This window comes from Harpegnathos saltator, unplaced genomic scaffold (genome assembly GCF_003227715.2).
Source record: "Harpegnathos saltator strain DR-91 unplaced genomic scaffold, Hsal_v8.6 scaffold205, whole genome shotgun sequence".
Classification (NCBI taxonomy): domain Eukaryota; kingdom Metazoa; phylum Arthropoda; class Insecta; order Hymenoptera; family Formicidae; genus Harpegnathos; species Harpegnathos saltator.
In genome coordinates, this window is record NW_020229990.1 from 432,300 (window position 1) to 455,514 (window position 23,215).

Below are 23,215 nucleotides of genomic sequence, written 5' to 3' on the forward strand. Positions count from 1 at the left end.
CGTCCATGCGGGGGAAGTCGGGGTTAGTCCGACTTCCCCCTTCGAGTCACGGACAGGGTAGGAAAGGAGCGAGTGGTAGCCCGTTTGGGGACGGGCTCCATTCCCCTGCCCCCCTCCTTTAGAGGGTAGATAAGAAGGGCGCGGAGGGAAGGTGGATGTCCCCTCCCTCCAAGTAAAAATCAGAAGGCCAACCCGGCCGGGAAACCGGTCGGTGTCCACGCCCTGGACTCCCTGAGTGGGACAGGGCTCGGTACTCGAGGCGAGGGGCTGCCGGAGAGCCCTGGAGTCGGGGTGTCGGGGAGGGAATACGGGAGTAGTTCCCCTGACTCCCCCCACCACGGTCCGAATGGTAGACATCCCGCAGAGGTTTCAGTCAGTAAGAGTCTGACATAACCTCCGACCCCCCAAAGGGTCGGGGGTATTCATGATGGATTTTCCCTGCGTTATAAAAAAGAAAAAAATAACTGCCTAGTCAGCTTACATAAATATAATTCTATTTATACAGAAATATATCTATTGATTATCTAGTAGTAACACATCTAGTAATAACACAGTTATTATGAGTGAGTAATACAAACGAGAGAACTGTTTTGTTTAGCCATGATCTGCATTTTAAATAACTACGTTAACTCATTTATTTATGTAGTTAATGAAATGATTAAGTTTTAAATGTCTACTTACGCATTAGAAAATATATTTCGACAATAATACAGTAAGACATAAATTGTTTGGTCTACGACAAGATGATCCTGATATTTTAATATCCGCTCAGGATAACTTTACTTCCTCTTTAGACTAGTGCCTTTTCGAAAAACTTGTATACACTGGTATAATACGCTAGAGTGAAACATAATGATTTCATTTTAATTAAATGCATCAGTGTGAAACATAATGATTTCATTTTAATTAAATGCATCAGTGTGCATTAATCCATCAAGGTCTGCGAAAAAGAACAGACTGTTTGTAACCGATATAGACAACACAGCACTGATGTATTCACTACATATCTTTTGCGTTCTATAATAGCGCCATCTGTAGTGATGCTGACTAGGCAGTTACTAGACATAATGTAATGTACGAACATAACCTTTCTTTTGCATCTGCTAACAAATTTTAAACTGCTGATAGCTACATAGTAACTAGATCGTTTTTTAGAAAAGCAGCGCCATCTATTATCGTATTTTCTATTGATTACTAGACACCAACTGGATCGCAACATCTGATTACAAATACTCAATTAGTAACGAGCTAGTACTAGGCTAGAAAACTGTATCTAGCCAATACTTTCTAGTTACTATGTTCTAAATCAGACGGACTTGATAAAATTCTAGTCGGGACTTTTCTTTTCCTTATAAGAAGCCTGATGGACCAGGCCCAAATCATTTGAGTTTCTTCAATTTTAGTACTCATTTCGTTGCGACAAAATGTATTAGTTCTCGTGTTTTTGCCTGGGAGATAACAAGTTCTTGTGAGAAGTAATGGTGTAGAAAAGTATGTAAATAACATAATGACGAGTATTAACGCAAACGCTAGATTTAAGAAGATCGCTTATGGTGAATTTAAAAGAATCGACTCTGGGAAAGCGTGACATGAGAGCTATATGCTTCTCTCCACCATTTACCCCCTCAATGCTTCGGATACCAAGAGGATGCAAATCGAATTGCGGACATCAAACGATAGGACAACGCTTGAGCCTACAATAAAACTATCTGGCAATACCTCTACAGGGATCCAATTCGACTTCGCTACATGGGAAAAGTTTAAAAAGTACATCAAACACATAGGCAATTACTTGCGCTCGGTAACCAAGGTCGTACCAGAGCCAGTCCATATCAACGATATGGCCATCATCTTTACCACAGCGCATGGGGCAAAGACGATCATAATGAGTGAAAATATGAAAACGACAGAGGTGAATATCGCATCAAAAAGGATGCCTACCGATTCAGCCCAGGCACAGCAGACGAAGAAACGAAAAGTCTACACAGTAAACATCGTGATGCAGACGACATCTTTTGATAGGTTAGAACTTATAACAAAATATATTCATGCTCGATGTGAACAATTATAGTCGTTTGCAAAACTTGTAAACATTTATGCCCGGTTCCTCGTAACGGAGATAGAACTCAGACTCCCTAAGAAAAACTTAGACGAGCACGTCGTGAAACAAACGCTTGTCGCAAACTATCAGGATATCGAGCAAAATGTACGCCAGCAACTAAAAGATTTAACGCTTTTACATATTTATTTTCCCATTCCATTTCAAGAAATTACTTCAATTTATTTAAATAAAACTATACGAACAATTATAATAAACGCATCATCTTAATCATGAAAAATAAAATATGTATTAATTCTATGAAAAATATTGTAGATGTGTTCCTTTCTCTGCACCTCTTCTCTCTGTGATTTTCCAGTTCGAGGTAACAAATCCCATCGTAAACTTTTCGAATTCGAAAGCGGGGGATCCTCACAGATAAAAATATTCGGTAAACATAGACCGGAAGTATCGCCTTCCAATAATCGCTAGATGGTTTTCGTCTTCGAAATTATCGACGCTTGCTCGATCATGCTCGCACACGCTCACGCGACTTAAGAGCAGGGGTCTCGGGGACTCGAGCCCCATAGGGACTAGAAATTTCCAGAATTTTTCACTCTATCAAGTCAATACTATCCATATATACATAATATAACTAGTTTCCATTAGGATATAATAGTAGCGTAGTATGTAAGACGCTTGACTCAAGAGCCGGTGACTCCAGGTTTGAATCCAGAAGGGCCTACAGAATTTTTTCCAGAACTCGCATGCGACAATAACCACACGCATGCACGCACTCACTCTCTCTCTCTCTCTCTCTCTCCCTCTCTCTCTCTCTCTCTCTCTCTCTCTCTCTCTCTCTCTCTCTCTCTCTCTCTCTCTCTCTCTCTCTCTCTCTCTCTCTCTCTCTCTCTCTCTCTCTCTCCCTCCCTCCCTCCCTCCCTCCCTCCCTCCCTCCCTCCCTCCCTCTCTCTCTCCCTCCCTCTCTCTCCCTCCCTCTCTCACTCTCCCTCCCTCTCTCTCTCCCTCCCCCCCTCTCTCCCTCCCTCTCTCTCTCCCTCCCTCTCTCTCTCCCTCCCTCTCTCTCTCTCCCTCCCTCTCTCTCTCTCCCTCCCTCTCTCTCTCTCCCTCCCTCTCTCTCTCTCTCTCTCTCCCTCCCTCCCTCTCTCTCTCTCTCTCTCTCTCTCTCTCTCTCTCTCTCTCTCTCTCTCTCTCTCTCTCTCTCTCTCTCTCTCTCTCTCTCTCTCTCTCTCTCTCTCTCTCTCTCGTCGTATATGTATGCTGCGAAACTAGTTTCTACCAAAGAGTAGCAGTGGCGTAATAGATACAACAGGTCTGTAAATATGAAACTGGAATTTGTCCATAGATGGCCCTAGCTGTCAATGTAGTTACCGTCAAACCGCGTCATTGGCGCCAATTCCATTTGTTGACATCTGACAAAGATTTTCAACTCACAACAATACAAGTTTCATATAACAGCATAGCGTTTGTAATAGTGTTGAACATGTCGAATTTGTGCCTGGAAGCTACGATTTGCGGACAGCATTGATTTTCTATTACCATTTGAAGAAAACTGCTGCAAAATCGCATCGAATGCTTGTCGAAGCTTACGGTGAGCATGCTCTTGGTAAATCAAGTGCTTTGAGTGGTTTAAAAAATTCAAACGTGGCGATTTTTACGTGAAAAACGAAGAACGTGGAAGACCACCGAAAAAGTTTGAAGACAACAAATTGCAAGCATTGTTAGATGAAGATAACGCTCAAACGCAACAACAACTCGCGGATCAATTAAATGTGACACGAGAAGCCGTCTCCATACGTTTGAAAGCCATGGAAAAGATCCAGAAAATGGGAAAATGGGTTCCACATGAACTGAATGAAAGACAGCAGGAAAACCGAAAAACCACTTGCGAAATGCTGCTCGCCAGGTACAAAAGAAAGTCATTTCTCCATCCAATTGTGACTGGCGATGAAAAGTGGATATATTTTGAGAATCCTAAGCGAATAAAAACAAAAGAATTATGAAAACAAAAATATTATAAAAACAAAAATATTATAAAATCAAAAGAATTAAAAATTATAAAAAAAACTTAAAAACGATAGAAACAAAAAACATATATAAAAATGGAGTCAATAACCGCCACGTCCTCGTTTCGTGACTCCGGGTTCGGCAGAGAGCGATTATATAAATGTTTTTTTTACTTAAAATTTTTTTATTCCACTATTATGATGTTTTATATCTTGATACCAAATTCGAATTCATCGATCTCAAAAACCTATAAATACTCGCTTTCATGAAAATCCTAATATTTTCATAATTTTGACCTGCCATGTTGGGTCTGCCATTTTGAATCTCAAAATTTTGATATCAAATTCGGATTCAGCAACCCGAAAAACATATAGATATCCACTTTCATAAAAAACCGATTATTTTTATAATTTTGACTCGCCATGTTGGATCCGCCATTTCGAATTTCGAAATTTTGATATCAAATTCGGATTCAGCGACTCCAAAAACATAGATACCCATCTGTATGCCAAAAACAATAGTTTTACTATTTTTTTTCTTCGATGCGTGTATACACGTCATCCACACTGGTGGCACGACTTTTTCATGCGGCTATACACGTCATCCACAGTTAAGGGGTTAACCAGCTGATCAAGAGCTTGAATTGCCCCAACTCTCAATGTGAATGATAAAAATTTGATATTTAGATTATGCTAATTTTTAGTCAGCTGATTCAAGTTCCGCCATTTCTATTCCGCCATTTACTTGACTCGTCTATAATTTGCATATGCCATCAAAAAATCGACTGATCTTGGGGATAGATATGACTCGTCAAATCATTCCCCCTCCACTCGACCTCTGGCGACGGGTGGGCGTGGTCTACTGGAGCCAGAGGTCAAAGTGGAGAGGGAATGTTTTGACGAGCCATACCTCCTCATACTACTATTTTCAATACTGGATTTCGAACTAAAAATGTCTTTAACTGTTAAAATGCGTTTCTTGCAGCAATATTAAATATGTATGGTCGGTCTTTCTGTAACAGATAGGTCAAAGGTCTAGCGATAACTGAATACATAGGAATAAATTTTCTAAAATAACCTAACCTAACAAGCCTAAAAAACTTTGAACATCCTTTAATCCTCGTGGCTCAGGATAATCAACCGTAGCTTTAATCTTTTCAGCTGAAGGATAAACTTTATCTCCTTCTACTATATGACCTAGAAATTCAACAAATTTCTTTATAAACTGGCACTTCATAAGGTTCAATCGCAAATCATATTCACTAGCTGCTTTTAACACTAATCGTAAGCGAAGCAATGCTTCCATTTCTCTCTCTATAGTCCTATAGCTGATATAACCAAATCATCTAAGTAAAGTAATACGATATTCATTTTGATTAAATTCTAAAATACGTTTACGAAACGTTGGAAAACTCGTGGCGAATTGCATAGACCAGAAGGAACTTTTAAAAACTGGTATTGACCACAGTGCGTTACAAATGAAGTGTATTTTCTACTTTCCTCTTCTACCGTGACGTAAAAGAAACTATTTTTCAAATCCAATGTGCTGAACACGCGTGAATTTTCTAACATGTCCAACAAATCTTCTGTTAAAGGCAAAGAGTGACTGTCTTTTTCGATTATGCTATTCAATTTTCTGTAATTTACATACACTCTTGGTGAACCGTCTTTTTTCTTTACTACTATTACCGGACTAGAATATTCTGATGTACACGCTTCTATTATACCATCATCAAGCCACTCTTATACTTGCTTTCCAACAATCCCTTTTTTCCGGCGCGGGCAATCGACGAGGTTTTTGTGTAATTGGTTTGTCATCTTTAAGAACAATATGCATACTAAAATTAGTTGTTTTACATCCACCCGGTTGATATAACGTGATTAGTTCTTCAACCTCTTCCCGAATTTTCGAATCTGTTGTATCACCAATATCTAACGATTGTTTATCAACTACGTTAATTTGTGCTAAAACATAGTAGGTGACGCTTTATGAGATGTTATCCCATTTGCGCTCCTAATTATTTCAGCCATATTTAAAATGTCGTTACCGATTATTATGATCGCACTCATCTCTTCTTTTGAAACGACATGTACGGTGTATGGGAATTGTTCATCATCTATCTTAATTATTGTTTAAAAACAACCTAAAGATCAAATTCCATCTTTTCCAAAACCAGTTAAATAAATAGTTGTATCTAGTAATTTTCCAGAACATATTTTAGTATAAATATTGCGCATTATAGTAGCATCACTACCGGAATCAATTAATGCATCTAAACGCGTATCATTTATTGTGATTTCTTTTATCTTTTTACTCGCAGAGGAATTAATGACTGTATTCACTGATTGTTTTTTATCTATCTTACCATCTGATACCGTACCACACTGAGTAGCTGTATACCTGAACTTTCGACATTTAAAGCATTTCTTACCTAACTCTTTTCTCTTAAAATTTTTGGATTTTTGGATTTATGTCTTTTAACTCCACAGTTATAACATCGTGTGTCTGGTTTCTGCTCTTTGTTTGCTGTCTTTCTATAAAACTATAAAACTAATGTCGTCGCTGGTTTTCCTTCTTCAGTATAGTCATGCTTCTCTCGATCAGTTTTCACCTTCTCCTGTTTCTTCTTCCAGATAACATTGTAGACTTTCAGCTTTTCTTTAAAAACTTCTGGTTCCATATAATATTAATTTATTATTAGTGTCGTCTGGAATGCCGTCTATTACATATTGAATAAGCACATCTGGTTCTATTTTTCCTCGTGATGCCAACTCCTTCATCACTAGATAATATTCTTGTAACGTTTCTTCTCTTTTCAATTTTCGTTTGCGCAACATTACATATAATTCAGCGCTATTGATTTTATCAACAAGTTCTTCTTCCAGAACCATCTTCAGCTTGTGCCATGTTTTGCCGTGATTTCCTCGCTCTCTACAAGCACTTTAGCTGGACCAACTAACGCTTTCTTAGCAAATACTACCTTTTGCAATTTCGTCCCATTAAACAAAGTAGCTACAGTACCGGTGAAAAATATATCACCTTTAGGAGTTTTGAACATAACTTTTTTCACTGTAAAGAAACTAGATTCAAATTTTTATAGCAGATATCATGTACACTTTATGTGTAATGTATGAGAAAATTGGGAAACATATATGATATTCAAAGATATTTATTGATTGGTCCAAAATCGTCCGATGACACCCTCTGTATACTCGTTATATTTATGTATTTTGTCGCCATTTCAATACGGTTGTAAACATTAGTTTAACATCTTACAAGGGGAAGGCACGTACGATCTCACGAGATCTCACGGATCGGGATGAATCTTTTTGAGGTTATTCCACAACGGTAATAAACCTTCTGTGTAAAAGGATTTGTCTCAACACCTCTTCGTCTCGGAGAAAATAAATATTTACGTCTCTTATTCCAGCGGCGGATAGGTCAAGTGTAAAGCGAGGCTCTCAAATCAGCTTCAGTAGCTGCAGCGGATGGATGCGGCGTGTTAACTTTTTGGCTCGAGTTCGATCCTCGGGACATCCAAATTTTTTTTCGTTTTATTGTTTTTTTTTCATTTTAATAGCATGAAACGGATACGATAAACAAAGTACGAGAAAGGAATGTATTAAATGGTTATTATATTTAATAGATATCAATTATATTTGACAAAACATTAAAGTGTTTTGTGAAATAATGTGAAAATTAAATTTATGCTGGTTTTTCCACTCTCTAAAATTTCATGTAATATTTCGTACTGTATACACTTCCAACGAAAATTTCAAAGGAAGGAAAGAAAATGAACAAAACGATCCAAGGTCGGCCAGTTTCAAAGCCTGCAATGGTTCCTTTTATTCGGACCGAATGTTCTGTTTGACCTGCGTCTTTCTGACAATGAATAGTATCCCTTCCGAAACGCTATCCCTTCCTAAACGGCATCCCTTCTTCCTTCTTCAACGTTTCTGTTTAGAACGGCGTTCCTACTTGAATATTGAAAGGGACATGTAGAATATTCTAGTTTGGCTTGCTCACTCATAGCGAACAGACGCATTTTCGTGATAGAATGGAGATAGAAATAAGTGATATGTCAACTATAGATCCGTAGTATTCCACAAGCGGAGTTACTGAAGAAAGAGAGTCACACTTTCTTGATGTATACGATAAGGATGACATAGGTGGTGCTATTAAACTAGAATATTAAATATTAAATATCAAATATTAAATAAAGAAATAATAATTATTAAATAAATAAACAAATATTAAATATTAAATATTAAATATTAAACTAGAATATTCTACAGGTCCCTTCCAATATTCAAGTAGGAACGCCGTTCTAAAAAGAAATGTTGAAGAAGGAAGAATGCCGTTTAGGAAGGGATGGCGTTTAGGAAGGGATACTATTCATTGTCAGAGAGACGCAGGTCAAACAGAACATTCGGTCCGAATAAAAGGAACCATTGTAGGTTTTGAAACTGGCCGACCTTGGATCGTTTTGTTCATTTTCTTCCTTTCCTTTGGAATTTTCGTTGGAAGTGTATACAGTGCGAAATATTACATGAAATTTTAGAGAGTGGGAAAACTAGCATAAATTTAATTTTCACATTATTTCACAAAACACTTTTTAATGTTTTGTCAAATATAATTGATATCTATTAAATATAATAACCATTTAATACATTCCTTTCTCGTACTTTGTTTATCGTATCCGTTTCGTGCTATTAAAATGAAAAAAAAAATAATAAAACGAAAAAAAATTTGGATGGTCCGAGGATCGAACTCGAGCCAAAAAGTTGACACGCCACATTCATCCGCTGCAGCTACTGAAGCTGACTTGAGAGCTTCGCTTCACACTTGGCCTATCCGCCGCTGGAATAGAAGACGTAAATATTTATTTTCTCCGAGACGAAGAGGTGTTGAGACAAATCCTCTTACACAGAAGGTTTATTACCGTTGTGGAATAACCTCAAAAAGATTCATCTCGATCCATGAGATCTCGTACGTGCCTTCCCCTTGTTAGAAGATGTCGAAGACTTGTGGTGCTCGAAATGTAGACGAATGATAACAGAAAGCTATCGTAGAGGGTCGCAAGCAAGGGCGGACGCATAAAGCCCAGCAGTTTGGAATTTCTAAATCAACGGTGACTAAGTTTAAACATTTAAAGGTTCAAGAAGATTCTGTTAATAAGAAAATTCTTGGCCGACCGCGTTGTTCTCTCGTCGATCACAACATTTTGCGTACATCTCGTAGCAACTCACATCTCACGGCGTCGGACATTGCTAAAGAAATATTAACTCTAGGACAGTCTAATCCATCTGTACGTATCATACGCCGTCGCTTGCAAGATGCAGGACTACATGGTCAATGACCTGTGAAGAAACCATTCATTTCTGTGAAGAATCGGAAGGCGTGAGTAGAGTGGTCCAAAGCACATCTTAATTGGACATCACGGCAATGGTATGACGTTCTCTGGAGCGACAAAGGTAAGTTTATACTGTTTTGTAGTGATGGAACAAAGTGCATTCGTCATCCTGAAGGCAAACGCTTTGATGCCAAATACTAACTTCCTACAATGAAGCATTAAAGTGGTTCAATTATAGTGTAGAGTACTTTTTCTGTAAAAGGAATAGGTCCTCTTCATAAAATCGAGGGCATTATGGATCAGACAGTGTACATAAACATCCTCCAGAATGTAATGCTTCCATATGCAAAATGTTTCCTTAGTCGCAATTTCATCTTCCGACAAGACAATGATCCGAAACATCGAGCAGCTAAAGTGCAGGAGTGGTTCCGACGCCATCGCATAACTCTCTTGGATTAGCCAAGTCAATCCCCCGATTTAAATATTATAGAATTGTTGTGGGAAGAGCTGGAAAGACGTTTGGCTGAAAAGCAAGCTAAAAATGCGGCCCAGAAATTCTCCCAACTTAAAGAAGAATGGAAAAAGATCCCTCAAGCTACAATCGATGCACTCATTGATTCGATGCCCAGACGTTGTCAAGCTGTAATCGATGCAAAAGGTTTTGCTGCGAAATATTAGAGTTATTTAATTTAAATTATAAATCTGGTGCTCCTGTGTTAACATTGAACATAGTTATGGCTAAAGTTTATTATTCATTTTAACGTATTTTGGACATTTGAAATAGTTATTTTTTTACGAGTTGTTTATATTATTTGATTAAAAGTACTTTATTCGCGATAAATTGCACCTGTTATCAAAACATGTTATGACCTCATACATATCCACTTTAAACCAAATTATGCCCAAACATCTTAAAGGTGATATATTTTTGGCCGGTACTGTATATCTTCGAAATCGGTTATCCATCTCTCTACAGGGTATGCGTCATTTTCATTAAAAAGTTTAATTGAATCTTCTACATCTCTATATGTCATAGCGAAGTTCATGAGTATTCCTCCTCTTCTTTGTGCGTTAGTTTCCTCTCTCACTGAATCTTTTTTCGTTTTCTTGATTTTCATCTAGCTCTTCATGCTCTTCTTCATTCTCGTCTGACTCGTCTGATTCAGAATTTGTGCATGTTAATGTGTTCAAATCCATCAGACCATGGCAAATCCGATTTATTATCTCTTTTTTATTTCCGTCGTATTCTAAACTAAAAATATTACAAGATATGAGATCGCCAAATGTCAGTTGTCTGACGTATTCTAACTTACTGACATGCTCTTGTGCACCTTCTTTAAAATCGAAACCTTTGAAATTTCTGAGACGCTGTCGATTCCTGCGATCTCCCTCCTTCTCGAAAATAAATAGATGCAATGCTCTAATGGCCGCTGTGATAGCTGTTATAATCTTTTGTTTTACCGTCTCGATTTGCGCTACATTCTCCATTTGTTACTTAGTCTTGCTTCGTTCTGCGTCTTTACTTATCTTGTCTTTAATTTCGTGCATCGTCTATCTCGCATCTTCGCATACTAGGTTTAGTCTCTCGTCTCTCGCTTTCGTCGTTACCCGAACTCTAGCACGTCTGTCGTCATCACACGAGCTTTATTACATCTATCGTTGTCTCTCAACGTTGTATAAACTCGATGCCGTCTTTCATCTTCGTAAGAGTTCAGTTAAGTTGTCAGTCCTCATATCAACTCGATCGTCACAGGTGCAAGTCTTTTATCTTCACGTAACCTATATCCCGGTTGAGCCTCCAAATGGGCAATTTGGCAAAATAGAAGTCGCAGCGGTCAATAGAATATACAGGGTTTGTCAAAAGTGTGGAAACCCTTAAATGATTTTTCTAAAAATGAAAATATCAAAAAACGGTAAAACACATATTTTGATTTTTCGAAAAAGCTACCCTATGACATGGATACCGATCATCCCTCACCCCCTGGTAGTAAGGGGGGTTGAAAATTTTAAATTGGACTAAGGGTCGAGTGGTGGCTCATTTGAAAAGTCTTTTCATAACAAACACACCCTTAAAATTTTAAGTCGCTACGACCCACCATTTTTAATGGCGGCCGTTCAAATTTCGAAATTTCATGCACTTAATGTTATCCAGGATCAATCGGCTACTTAAAATCAGTTGTTCTCACAGCTACTTAAAATCAGTTGTTCTCACTGCTACTTAAAATCAGTTGTTCTCACTGCTATTTAAAATCAGTTGTTCTCACGGCTACTTAAAATCAGTTGTTCTCACTGCTACTTAAAATCAGTTGTTCTCACTGCTACTTAAAATCAGTTGTTCTCACTATTACTTAAAATCAGTTGTTCTCACTGCTACTTAAAATCAGTTGTTCTCACTCTCACACAGCACTGCAATATTGCAGCAATATTGAAGCAACATTATAATATCGTAGCAATATTACAAAATCACAAGATTATTATATAATATTCCAGCAATATTATCACAATATTACAGAGTGATCAGATTACAATATCACTGGAATATTACTGCAATGTTACAATGTGACTATCGTATGGCAACATAGTAATAATATTACAACAATATTGGGAGATGATAAATCTCATTGCAATATCACAGGAATATTGCCGCTATATTCCAGCATGATAGACCGCTACGTAATATTTCTGAATATCGCAGTAATACTTCAATGTAATATATCAATCTACAATATCGCAGGAATATTATAACAATGTTGCGGAGTGATATATCAGATTACAATATCAGTGAAATATTACTGCAATGTTACAACGTGACTATTATATGGCAACATAGTGACAATATTACAACAATATTGCGCGATGACAAATCTCATTGCAATATCATAGGAATATTGCCGCTATATTCCAGCATGATAGACCACTACGTAATATTTCTGAATATCGCAGTAATACTTCAATGTGATATATCAATTTACAATATCGCAGGAATATTATAACAATGTTGCGGATTGATATATCAGACAGATTGAATAAATCAGCATTATAAAGTGAAAAAACGTTAGAAAAATCGATATAAGATGAAATTCGTGATTTCGGCTGCAATGTTGAGTCCGCCATATTGAAAAAAAATTTAGAAAAAAAACTACCCACATATTTTTAAGGTACAAATGTTAATAACGTGATCTTTGTAGTTTCCGGTATAAAATAACAATTTTTTTTAAGAAATCAATGATTTTCATAAAAGACAAACTGAAGAAAATACACCGTTTTGTTTAGATCTAAATGGTCAAATTGTAAAAAGCTTACCCAAAAACTCTTAAAAAAATTATTCCCGAAAAGAATTATTAGCGATTTCTTTAATATCTGTTAGCTCAAAGTTTATAGTCACGCTATTGACGGTTGCTGTACTCAGTTTCAGAATCCTTTACTGAATAAGACATAAAATTTTTTCGATTTACGAAAAGTTCTTATTGAGAACTTCTATAAACATTATTCTTTATGCTATCATTATATTTATATTTCTATTATTGAAAATTGTCTTATATATATATTGTTAATATATATATATACGTTAATATTACATCTGTGTTATTATTATAAAAATGATAATGATAAGATACTGATTTTAATAAAAACTTTTTAGCAATTATGGTTTATAGCATCTTACAAATCTTATAAAATTTATGATTCTGAAGCTATGATTACCGAAAATATTTGCGTTTTGACTTAACAGATGAGCGATATATCAGACAATATCACTGGAATATTACAATATCACTGGAATATTGCTGCAATGTTACAATGTGACTATCGTATGGCAACATAGTGGCAATATTACAACATTATTGCGCGATGATAAATCTCATTGCAATATCACAGGAATATTGCCGCTATATTCCAGCATGACAGACCGCCACGTAATATTTCTGATTATCGCCGTAATACTGCAGTGTGAAACAATTTATATACAGGGTGTCCCATTTTAATGTCACATCACAAATATCTCAGAAACACTGCGTTAAATAAAAAAATGATTCAGACAAAAGTTGTTTGGCTTGAAGGAGGTCAAGAAAACGATAGCATTTTGTTTATAAATGGCGCCGGTTTTGAGATATTCACTGACAATCAATTTTCATAAATGGAAATCCGAATTTTTTATTATATTTTCTTTTTCTATCAATTAATTTGAACAATTTTTATCTGAAACATTTTTTTATTTGGTTAATATTTTTTTGAGATATTTAAGGAAAACTTGGTAACTTTTTCAACATTTAACTTACGATATCTCGCTAACTATTCGTCGAAAGAAAAAATAGTATTAGACTTTTTTACTTTACTTACTATCAAGAATATATAATATTATTATAATAGTGCCCTAACTTTTGTTAACTTATCAACCTTTGGAAATTTCAAAATTATTAAATTAACAGAAGTTAAGGCACTATTAATATATTCTTGATATTAAATAAAGTAAAAAAGTCTAATACTATTTTTTTGTCGACGAATAGTTAGCGAGATATCGTAAGATATCGCTAAGATAAATGTTGGAAAAGTTACCAAGTTTTCCTTAAATATCTCAAAAAACATTAAGCAAATAAAAAATGTTTCAGACAAAAGTTATTCAAATTAATTGGTAGAAAAAGAAGATATAATAAAAAGTTGGGATTTTCATTTATAAAAATTGATGGTCAGTGAATATCTTGAAAGTGGCGCCATCTATTAACAAAATGCTCTCGCTGTTTTATGTCCCTCTTCAAGTCAAACAACTTTTGTCTGAAACATTTTTTTATTTAACGCAGTGTTTCTAAAGCGTGGTCTACAATGGCAATAAGCAATAAGAAGAAAGCGTGAACAGTAAGAAATGGACCAACCACAGTTAATTATTTTTGTCATAATCGACTGTGATTGGTTTATTTCTTACCGCTTACGCTTACTTCTTACTGCTTACTGCCATTGTAGACCACGCTTGAGATATTTTTGCGAGATTTATGCCTAGGACATTAAGTATTTTTGCAATATTGCTGTGATATTTATGCAATATTTCAGTAATATTCCTGCAATATTGCAGCAACATTTGAGAAATATTGTAGCAACTTCCTGCACGATTGCAGTAATATTTCGGCAATATTTTGCAATTTTTCTGCAGTATTGTGGCTATATTTCATAGGTATTGCTGTAAGATTGTGGCGATATTTCAACAACATTGTGGCAATAGTCCTGTGATATTGTGACAATATTCCTACAACATCATAACAATATTCCCGCAATATTTCTGCGAGACTTATGCCTAGGACATTAAATATTTCTGCGATATTGTTGTCATATTTATGCAATATTTTAGTAATATTCCTGCAACATTTCTGTAATATTCCTGCAATATTGCGGTGCTATGTGGGCTGTTACTTAAAATCAGTTGTTCTCACGGCTACTTAAAATCAGTTGTCCTCACTGTTACTTAAAATCAGTTGTTCTCACGGCTACTTAAAATCAATTGTTCTCACTGCTACTTAAAATCAGTTGTTCTCACTGCTACTTAAAATCAGTTGTTCTCACTATTACTTAAAATCAGTTGTTCTCACGGCTACTTAAAATCAGTTGTTCTCACTGTTACTTAAAATCAGTTTTCACAGATCTTAGGCAGATTAAAAATTAAACGTTTTAAAAATGGCTAGCGAATTGTCGGAACGTGAAAGAATCACTATCCTCATGATGCGTGGATGGGGTGATAACAAGCGGTCGTACGCTGCTGTCGCTCAATTATTTAATGAGACGTATCCGAATCGTCGAATTAATAAGTCCACTGTCTTAAAAACAATGGAACGTTTCAGAGAAACCGGTAGCGTAAACAATCGCCCTAAATCAGGGAGACCTGCCATTAACGAAGAAAAACAACTTGATGTTCTGCAGACATTTATTGAAGGTCCCAATTCTACTATTAACAGAGTCGCTCAAACTCACGATATTGCTCCCAAGTCCGTTTGGAGAATTTTAAAGAAAAACAAGTTCCATCCATACAAATTACAATATGTTCAAGAATTGCAAGACGGAGATGTGGAGCGTCGTATAGGTTTCTGTGAAAGAATGATGGCACTAATAAATGTCCGGCCCATGTTACCTTATCAAATTGTTTTTACAGACGAGGCAACTTTCACGTTATCGGAAGTTAATAAACAAAATTTTCGTTTCTAGTCAGATGAGAATCCGAATTAAGTGCGGGAAACTCACACACAATACCCACAAAAAATAAATGTATGGTGTGGAATAATAGATGGCTACTTAATAAGACCGTTTTTTTTTTTTTTAAGAAAATCTGAACGCTCAAAGGTATGACAAATTACTTGTAGACCAAATAATTCCAGCCATACGAAATATTTTTCCAAATAATTTCGAAGAAATATGGTTTCAGCATGATGGAGTTCCTGCTCATTTTGGTTTAGGGCCACGTCAAAATTTAAATGAGACTTTTCCATTACGATGGATAGGAAGAAAGAACAGAAATAAGGGAGGAGAGGATTGGCCACCTCGGTCACCAGATCTAACTCCTCTTGATTATTATCTATGCGGTCACCTGAAGAATAAGGTTTACAAAACAAAACCTGAAAGCATCCAAGAATTGATACAGCGAATAAGGGATGAAATAGATTTGATACATTTTGAGACGAATCGTAGAGCCATTTCTGCATTCTATCAAAGATTGGCATATTGTCAGGAAATAAATGGCAGCTACTTTCAGCATTTACTTTAACACACTGAGTAAAATTTATTTTAAAACACGGAGTAAAAGGTTTTGAATCATTAAAGAGAGATGACAGTTTTCAATCGTCTGTTTTGCAACCTATCACGATTATACATACAACATATTCACACTTGTTTAGCCACACACACACACACACACACACACACACACACACACACACACACACACACACACACACACACACTCACACACGCACGCACGCACACGCACACGCACACGCACACGCACACGCACACGCACACGCACACGCACACGCACACGCACACGCACACGCACACGCACACGCACACGCACACGCACACACACACACACACACACACACACACACACACACACACGCAAAGAATCAGATTCATGCCACTTCCACGCAGTTGATCCTAGATAACACTAACAAGGGAACGGTCGGGGGCATCCCTCACCGATTTGAATGGGCATTGGATATGTTGTAGAAGATCAATAAATATTAGACACGTATTTTTTTATATGTGTTTATCTCGCTTTAAGGGTTGAAGTCACCCCTGGAAAAAAAACGGATTTTTTCGTTTTTATCAAATATCTTCTAAAATATGAGAGATATGAAAACATAGTAAATGTAAGAGTTTTACAGTATTTGATGCTCTTTGCACCTGTCAATTCAAATTTTTCAAAATATCAAATTTACACTCCCCGCTCCCCACTCCACTCATTATTTTCGCAAATTTCAAAAATTTTGTAAGAACAAAAATTAAAGAGCATTGAATTCCAAATCCATCCATATACAATAATAGTATGATTCCTTGATTCAATTTTTAGAAAAACAGTACGATGACATCGTGGTAGGCACTGCACTGTGCGAGTAGGTAGGTACTGTTACATGGCGTTCTTTCTCTTCAGTTGTGCTATGCTTAATAACTATCTGTGCATAATTTATCCTACTGCAAGATAAAAACGAATTAATTGTATGCCATGTATTATACAAAAAAAAACAGTGAGTTAAATGTGCATATGTGGCAACAGTAGCAAATGCGTGTGCAGCGTCGCTTTGTACAGAAATTTCCAATATATATTTCTATATTTCTTGAAATAAGTATGTTTATTGTAATGGCAATTCGACACACGATTAAGACGAATTAAAATAAAGTCGTAATGCATGAAATAAGGAAACACAGATTCTATTACCTCTGCAAAAAAGAGCAAGCGTGCGATATGAAAATATAACACAGCATTAACAATTGCTAAACAATATACAACGAAGAGCTTAATATTAATTACAGAATAATAATGTAGAAGAACAGGATAGAGAGGAATAATATAATAAATTGTGAAAGAATAATAATGGCAATAATATATAGGGTGTCTTATAACTAATCTGGCAGAGCTTGTGGAGACATAGGGCGGGTTAAGACAAATATAAAAGTCCCATATCGTTTTGTGAGATTCGCAATAATTATCGAGTTATTAATGACAGAAATCTGAGGAATGAGTGCACGTCGAGACGTTATGGGAGGAGCATCTAGCCGCTCAGGCTAAAGAGCACTGCCCAGTCGACAAAGGAACTGTTGCCGGCGCGCGGCGAGAGGAAGGACGATGCGCCAATGTTTATGTCCTTACCTCGCCACTCCTACATCCCGCCGCACCGCGTCTAAGCTCGCGCCGATATGGCCGCTGAATATTCGCGATTACAATTATGAGATTATTTTATGATGTACCACAGATAGCTCATATTGAATTGTAAAGTTCAAGATTCAAAAGTTCTTTGATCAAGGAAAACATCGAAAAGGAGAAAGCGATAGAGAGCGATGAGATCTACAAAGATTCTCATCGCTTTCTATCGCAATCTATCGTTTTGCTGCATCGGATCCGAAAGAAATGATATCGCGTAAAGATAGAGTACGATGAACACTTTTCATCGTACTCTATTGTGCTCTATCGTTAGGAGAATATTTAATTGTTAGAGTATGATAGAATTCGCGTAGAGACTCATCGTGTCCTATCGTTTTATTCAAGTCCACACAGAAAATATGTTTGGTTGAATGAACCAATTTTCTGACGAAATGAGAGAGAGAGAGAGAGAGAGAGAGAGAGAGAGAGAGAGAAAGAAAGAGAGAGAGAGAACGATTAAGAAATTTTGATTGAAAAAAGCACAATTTTGTTTAAGTTAACCATAAATCTTGATGAATTAGATTCAGTGTTAATATTTTCAGTTAATATTTCTCTGTATCGTTCATATTTCGTTTGCAAGCTGTATCATGGACCAAACATTTTTACCATATATCATGCATAAATTGTTGTCTTATATCGTAATTCTTGTCAGTGGTATATTAACGACAGAAGGAACTGAAAGTTCTGTATCGTACAATTGCGAAAAGAGTTGTCAATGGTGCACCAACGATACTCGACATAAAATTGATTCCTAGGTATAATCGCGATATAACGCAAATCCGAGTGTGTTATTTTGACACGCATAAAAATAACGTGTCAAAATAACACACTTGGATTTGCGTTGTATCGCCGTTATACCTAGGAATCAATTTTATGCCGAGTATCGTTGGTGCACCATTGACAACTCTTTTCGCAATTGTACGATACAGAACTTTCAGTTCCTTCTGTCGTTAATATACCACTAACAAGAATTACGATATAAGACAACAATTTATGCATGATATATGGTAAAAATGTTTGGTCCATGATACAGCTTGCAAATGAAATATGAACGATACAGAGAAATATTAACTGAAAATATTAACACTGAATCTAATTCATCAAGGTTTATGGTTAACTTAAATAAAATTGTGCTATTCTCAATCAAAATTTCTTAATCGTTCTCTCTCTCTCTCTCTCTCTCTCTCTCACTCTCTCTCTCTTTTTCTCTCTCATTTCGTCAGAAAATAGGTTCATTCAACCAAACATATTTTCTGTGTAGACTTGAATAAAACGATAGGGCACGATGAGTCTCTACGCGAATTCTATCATATTCTAACAATTAAATATTCTCCTAACGATAGAGTACAATAGAGTACGATGAAAAGTGTTCATCGTACTCTATCTTTACGCTATATCATTTCTTTCGGATCCGATGCAGCAAAACGATAGATTGCGATAGAAAACAATGAGAATTTCTATAGATCTCATCGCTCTCTATCGCTTTCTCCTTTTCGATGTTTTCCTTGATCAAAGAACTTTTGAACCTTGAACTTTATAATTCAATATGAGCTATCTGTAGTACCTCATAAAATAATCTCGTAATTGTAATCGCGAATATTCAGCGGCCATTTCGGCGCGAGCTTAGACGCGGTGCGGCGGGATGTAGGAGCGGCGAGGTAAGAACTAGTGTCCCTAGAAGTAAGAGTCTGGCGAATGTTCTAGTTGGATACAACATGGCTGCTATACCTGTACTACACTTACTGTAGACGTGGTCTCAACGGGTGCACATGCATCTGACAATATATTCGCCGTAAGTCCAGCGAACCTTCTGTAATACGTGCGATATTAAAAGACAGTAAAAGAAATAGATGCTTGTAAGAAATGACGGGTTGTGCGATAGCAGGATGTAAAAACAGAAGCGAGGACGGTTTCTACATGAAACGATTCCCACAGGATAAGGAAATACAAAAACTGTGGTTACAACAAATCGGAAGAAACAACTGGAAACCGAAACGTTATACAGCAATTTGTGAGGTAAGTATGTAATAGTATGCAATAAGAATAATGTAATAAAAAATAGGCGATAAGAATAATCTAATATTATACAATAAGAATAATGAATAAAACGTGTTCCTTATTTTGTTGCTTTTATAGACTTATTTTGCAGAAGAAATGTGGGAGAAAACACGACAGGACGGAAGTAAAAAATTAAAGATAAAAGCAATACCAACAATGTTTTCTGTATATAACGATAAACGTGAGGTAACCACTACAAGCATTATTACAATCCCTGCACAAAATAATTCATGTTTGTCGAGTATTGACATTCAAGATGTACATGACCAGGCGATACATTGCAATAATCATTTACAGGCCTTACCAAATACTAATTATGCAGTGGTGATTTATTAGCTGATTTTTTACAACGTCCTAAAAAAGTATTAAACAAACTGAAGAAATGTGTGTTGCACCTAATGTTGAAAGTAAAATAATACAGTTGAATAATCTAGAATTAAATTCACTGTATTATGTATGTGGATATATCATATCAAGTATCTGTAAAAATCAAAACATTTGCGATAGGTATATTGCTTCCGCTGGATCTAAAACATATGATCCTAAAATACAATTTTCGCGACTAGTTAGTCTTAAATGTTACCGCGCAAAAACATTATTTTTTGGAAATAATACAACATTCAATTATTTTCTAAACATGAATAATGTTATCACAAGTTACTTACCGCATGTTAAGCAAATTCAATATAGCAATTTCAATATAGTTACTTTTTTTTTAGACAAAATGAAACATATTCAATGTATGTCATTAGAAACATGTCATAATTTACAATACAAAATAAAAATCCGTATTATTAAATTTAAACTCCGCAAAAGTTGTTACACCAGTAAAATAAAAACACCTATTTATGACAGCAAAACCATGGCTATGTACGCTTCAATAAAATAAATATGTTTGAATATATGTATTATTATTATAATGTAATAATGGTAACATTTAATAAAATATTACATGTAAAAATTTATTTGACGTTTCTTTTTCTCGTTACTGCTATTCAAATATTACGCGTGCCTACATATCCCTGATTGGTGCCGCCATTCTGTATCCAGCCAATCAAAAATGGGACAACATTCGTCAGACTCTTACTTCTAGGGACACTAATAAGAACATAAACATTGGCGCGTTGTCCTTCCCCTCGCCGCGCGCCGGCAACAGTTCCTTTGTAGACTGGGCAGTGCTCTCTAGCCTGAGCAGCTAGATGCTTCTCCCATAACGTTTCGGTGCGCGCTCATTCCTCTAATTTCTGTCATTAATAACTCAATAATTATTGCGAATCTCACAAAACGGTATAGGACTTTTATATTTGTCTTAACCCGCTCTATGTCTCCACGAGCTCTGCCAGGTTAGTTATAAGACACCCTGTATATTTAACAATATTATATGATAAAGAAACAGTACACAATTTGCATATGAACACGCGCGCGAATAATGAATTTGTATTATTTTTATGGTACATATTCGTTGCAAAGGTGAGGATTATGGCAAAAATGTATCATACAAAATGATTTTTTTACACCAAGAACAAGTAATTATAGCAATTTGGCCACAAATATCGCATTTTATGTTTAACCCTTTGCGCGGTCAGAGCCGCCCGACGAGCGAGCGTCAGTCTCAAATTTCTTTCAAAGGAAACTTGATTCTTTAATCTATTATACCCATGCGTATGTTATCGTTCAGAAAGATAGACGTACACGAGTCGCTTCATAATACGTCTCCACAGCTGTAAACTCAATTGGGCGGCTATATGTCGACACGCGTCCGCAACAGTAAAAAGGCTTGGGCAGCTATTTGCCGACACTCGACCGCAAAGGGTTAAATCACTTTGGAAGCGTTAATAAACATGATTGATTTTGCAATTCATGTATCACTTCCGTCGTAGTACTTACGTCAACCACTACGAGAATAGACACACAAACTTATCATATATAAAATCTAACTTTCATATACGTATATCTTTTTATAAAGATAAAGCATTGAAATATTGTGTATAAATCTATGATTGTTATTAATAACGTTATTATATATTAAAATGTTTTATGATTACATATTCTCCGTATTGGTATTAATCGCCTATTATTCGGAAGAAATTCGAAGAGGACGTGTTGCGTATATTATCGAGTGAGGTAGGCGCTGTGCATAGCGTGTTACGGGCATACACGGACATTCCCATCTATTTTTCGAAAAGTCCGTATCTCGGAAAGTAACATTATTATATATGGTTGGATTCGGAATTCAATGCTCTTTAATTTTTGTTCTTACAAAATTTTTGCGAAAATAATGAGTGGAGGGGGGAGCGGGGAGGGTAAATTTGATATTTTGAAAAAATTGAATTGACAGGTGCAAAGAGCATCAAATACTGTAAAACTCTTACATTTACTATGTTTTCATACCTCTCATATTTTAGAAGATATTTGATAAAAACGAAAAAATCCGTTTTTTTCAAGGGGTGACTTCAACCCCTAAAGCGAGATAAACACATATAAAAAAATACGTGTCTAATATTTCTTGATCCTCTACAACATATCCAATGCCCATTCAAATCGGTGAGGGACGCCCCCGACCGTTCCCTTGTAAGTGCATGAAATTTCGAAATTTGAACGGCCGCCATTTTTAATGAGGGGTCGTAGCGACTTAAAATTTTAAGGGTGTGTTTGTTATGAAAAGACCTTTCAAATGAGCCCCCACTCGACTCTTAGTCCAATTTAAAATTTTCAACCCCCCTTCCCAGATAGCACACGGACGTCCACTGGACGTCCGTTATATGTCCATTTTTTTACAAAAGACGTCCATAGGACGTACGTTTGTCACAACTTCGGACGTCCATCGGACATGAACGTCCGATGGACATACATCGGACGTCCTACAGGTCCGATGTCCAAACAAGGACATCCTTGTTACGTCCAATTTATGTCCACGGACGTAAATCGGACATACGGACATAAACGGACGTGAAACGTACATCCATTAGATGTCTGGTGCTATCTGGGTTACTACCAGGGGGTGAGGAATGATCGGTATCCATGTCATAGGGTAGCTTTTTTGAAAAATTAAAATACGTGTTTTACCGTTTTTTGATATTTTCATTTTTACAAAAATTATTTAAGGATTTTCACACTTTTGACAAACCCTGTATACTGTTACGTCCGGCAGATTTAACTAACAAAATTGTCTTTTCCTTTCGCGAATTTATATTCTCCTAATATAACTATAATAGGAATATATAAATATATAAATATAAATTAGGAAACAGACCCATCTGGCGGACAGCCGTCGCGCCAAATGAGAGGCGATTCGGGATAATTCCATAACAGGAAACAGTGCCCTGTTGTAAAAATCTACACA

At 36.3% G+C, this 23,215-nt stretch overlaps 2 protein-coding genes across 3 annotated transcripts in view; one reads left to right on the plus strand and one right to left on the minus strand.

Moving 5' to 3' along the window:
* Nucleotides 1-23,215, minus strand: part of Mical (Molecule interacting with CasL) — a gene marked incomplete at its 5' end in the record, with an annotated part of 449,478 nt that overhangs the window by 256,772 nt on the left and 169,491 nt on the right. The gene's annotated exons all lie outside the window — the stretch shown is intronic.
* LOC112588385 (THAP domain-containing protein 4-like) lies at nt 19,469-20,766 on the plus strand. Of its 2 annotated transcripts, none has more exons than XM_025298114.1 (2): nt 19,469-19,830; nt 19,964-20,766. In XM_025298114.1, exons 1-2 carry the CDS (start codon nt 19,678-19,680, stop codon nt 20,006-20,008), a joined length of 198 nt encoding a protein of 65 aa, XP_025153899.1. In that variant the 5' UTR covers nt 19,469-19,677; the 3' UTR covers nt 20,009-20,766. The 2 variants fall into 2 exon arrangements, with proteins under 2 accessions (XP_025153899.1, XP_025153898.1); XM_025298113.1 differs by having other exon boundaries at nt 19,471-19,830; nt 19,951-20,766.

Excerpts from the sequence above, each read along its gene's own strand:
- LOC112588385 (XM_025298113.1), top strand. The coding sequence starts at position 19,678 with ATGACGGGTTGTGCGATAGCAGGATGTAAAAACAGAAGCGAGGACGGT. Across the intron at positions 19,831-19,950 it reads GTTATACAGCAATTTGTGAG|ACTTATTTTGCAGAAGAAAT; the intron begins GTAAGTATGTAA and ends TTGCTTTTATAG.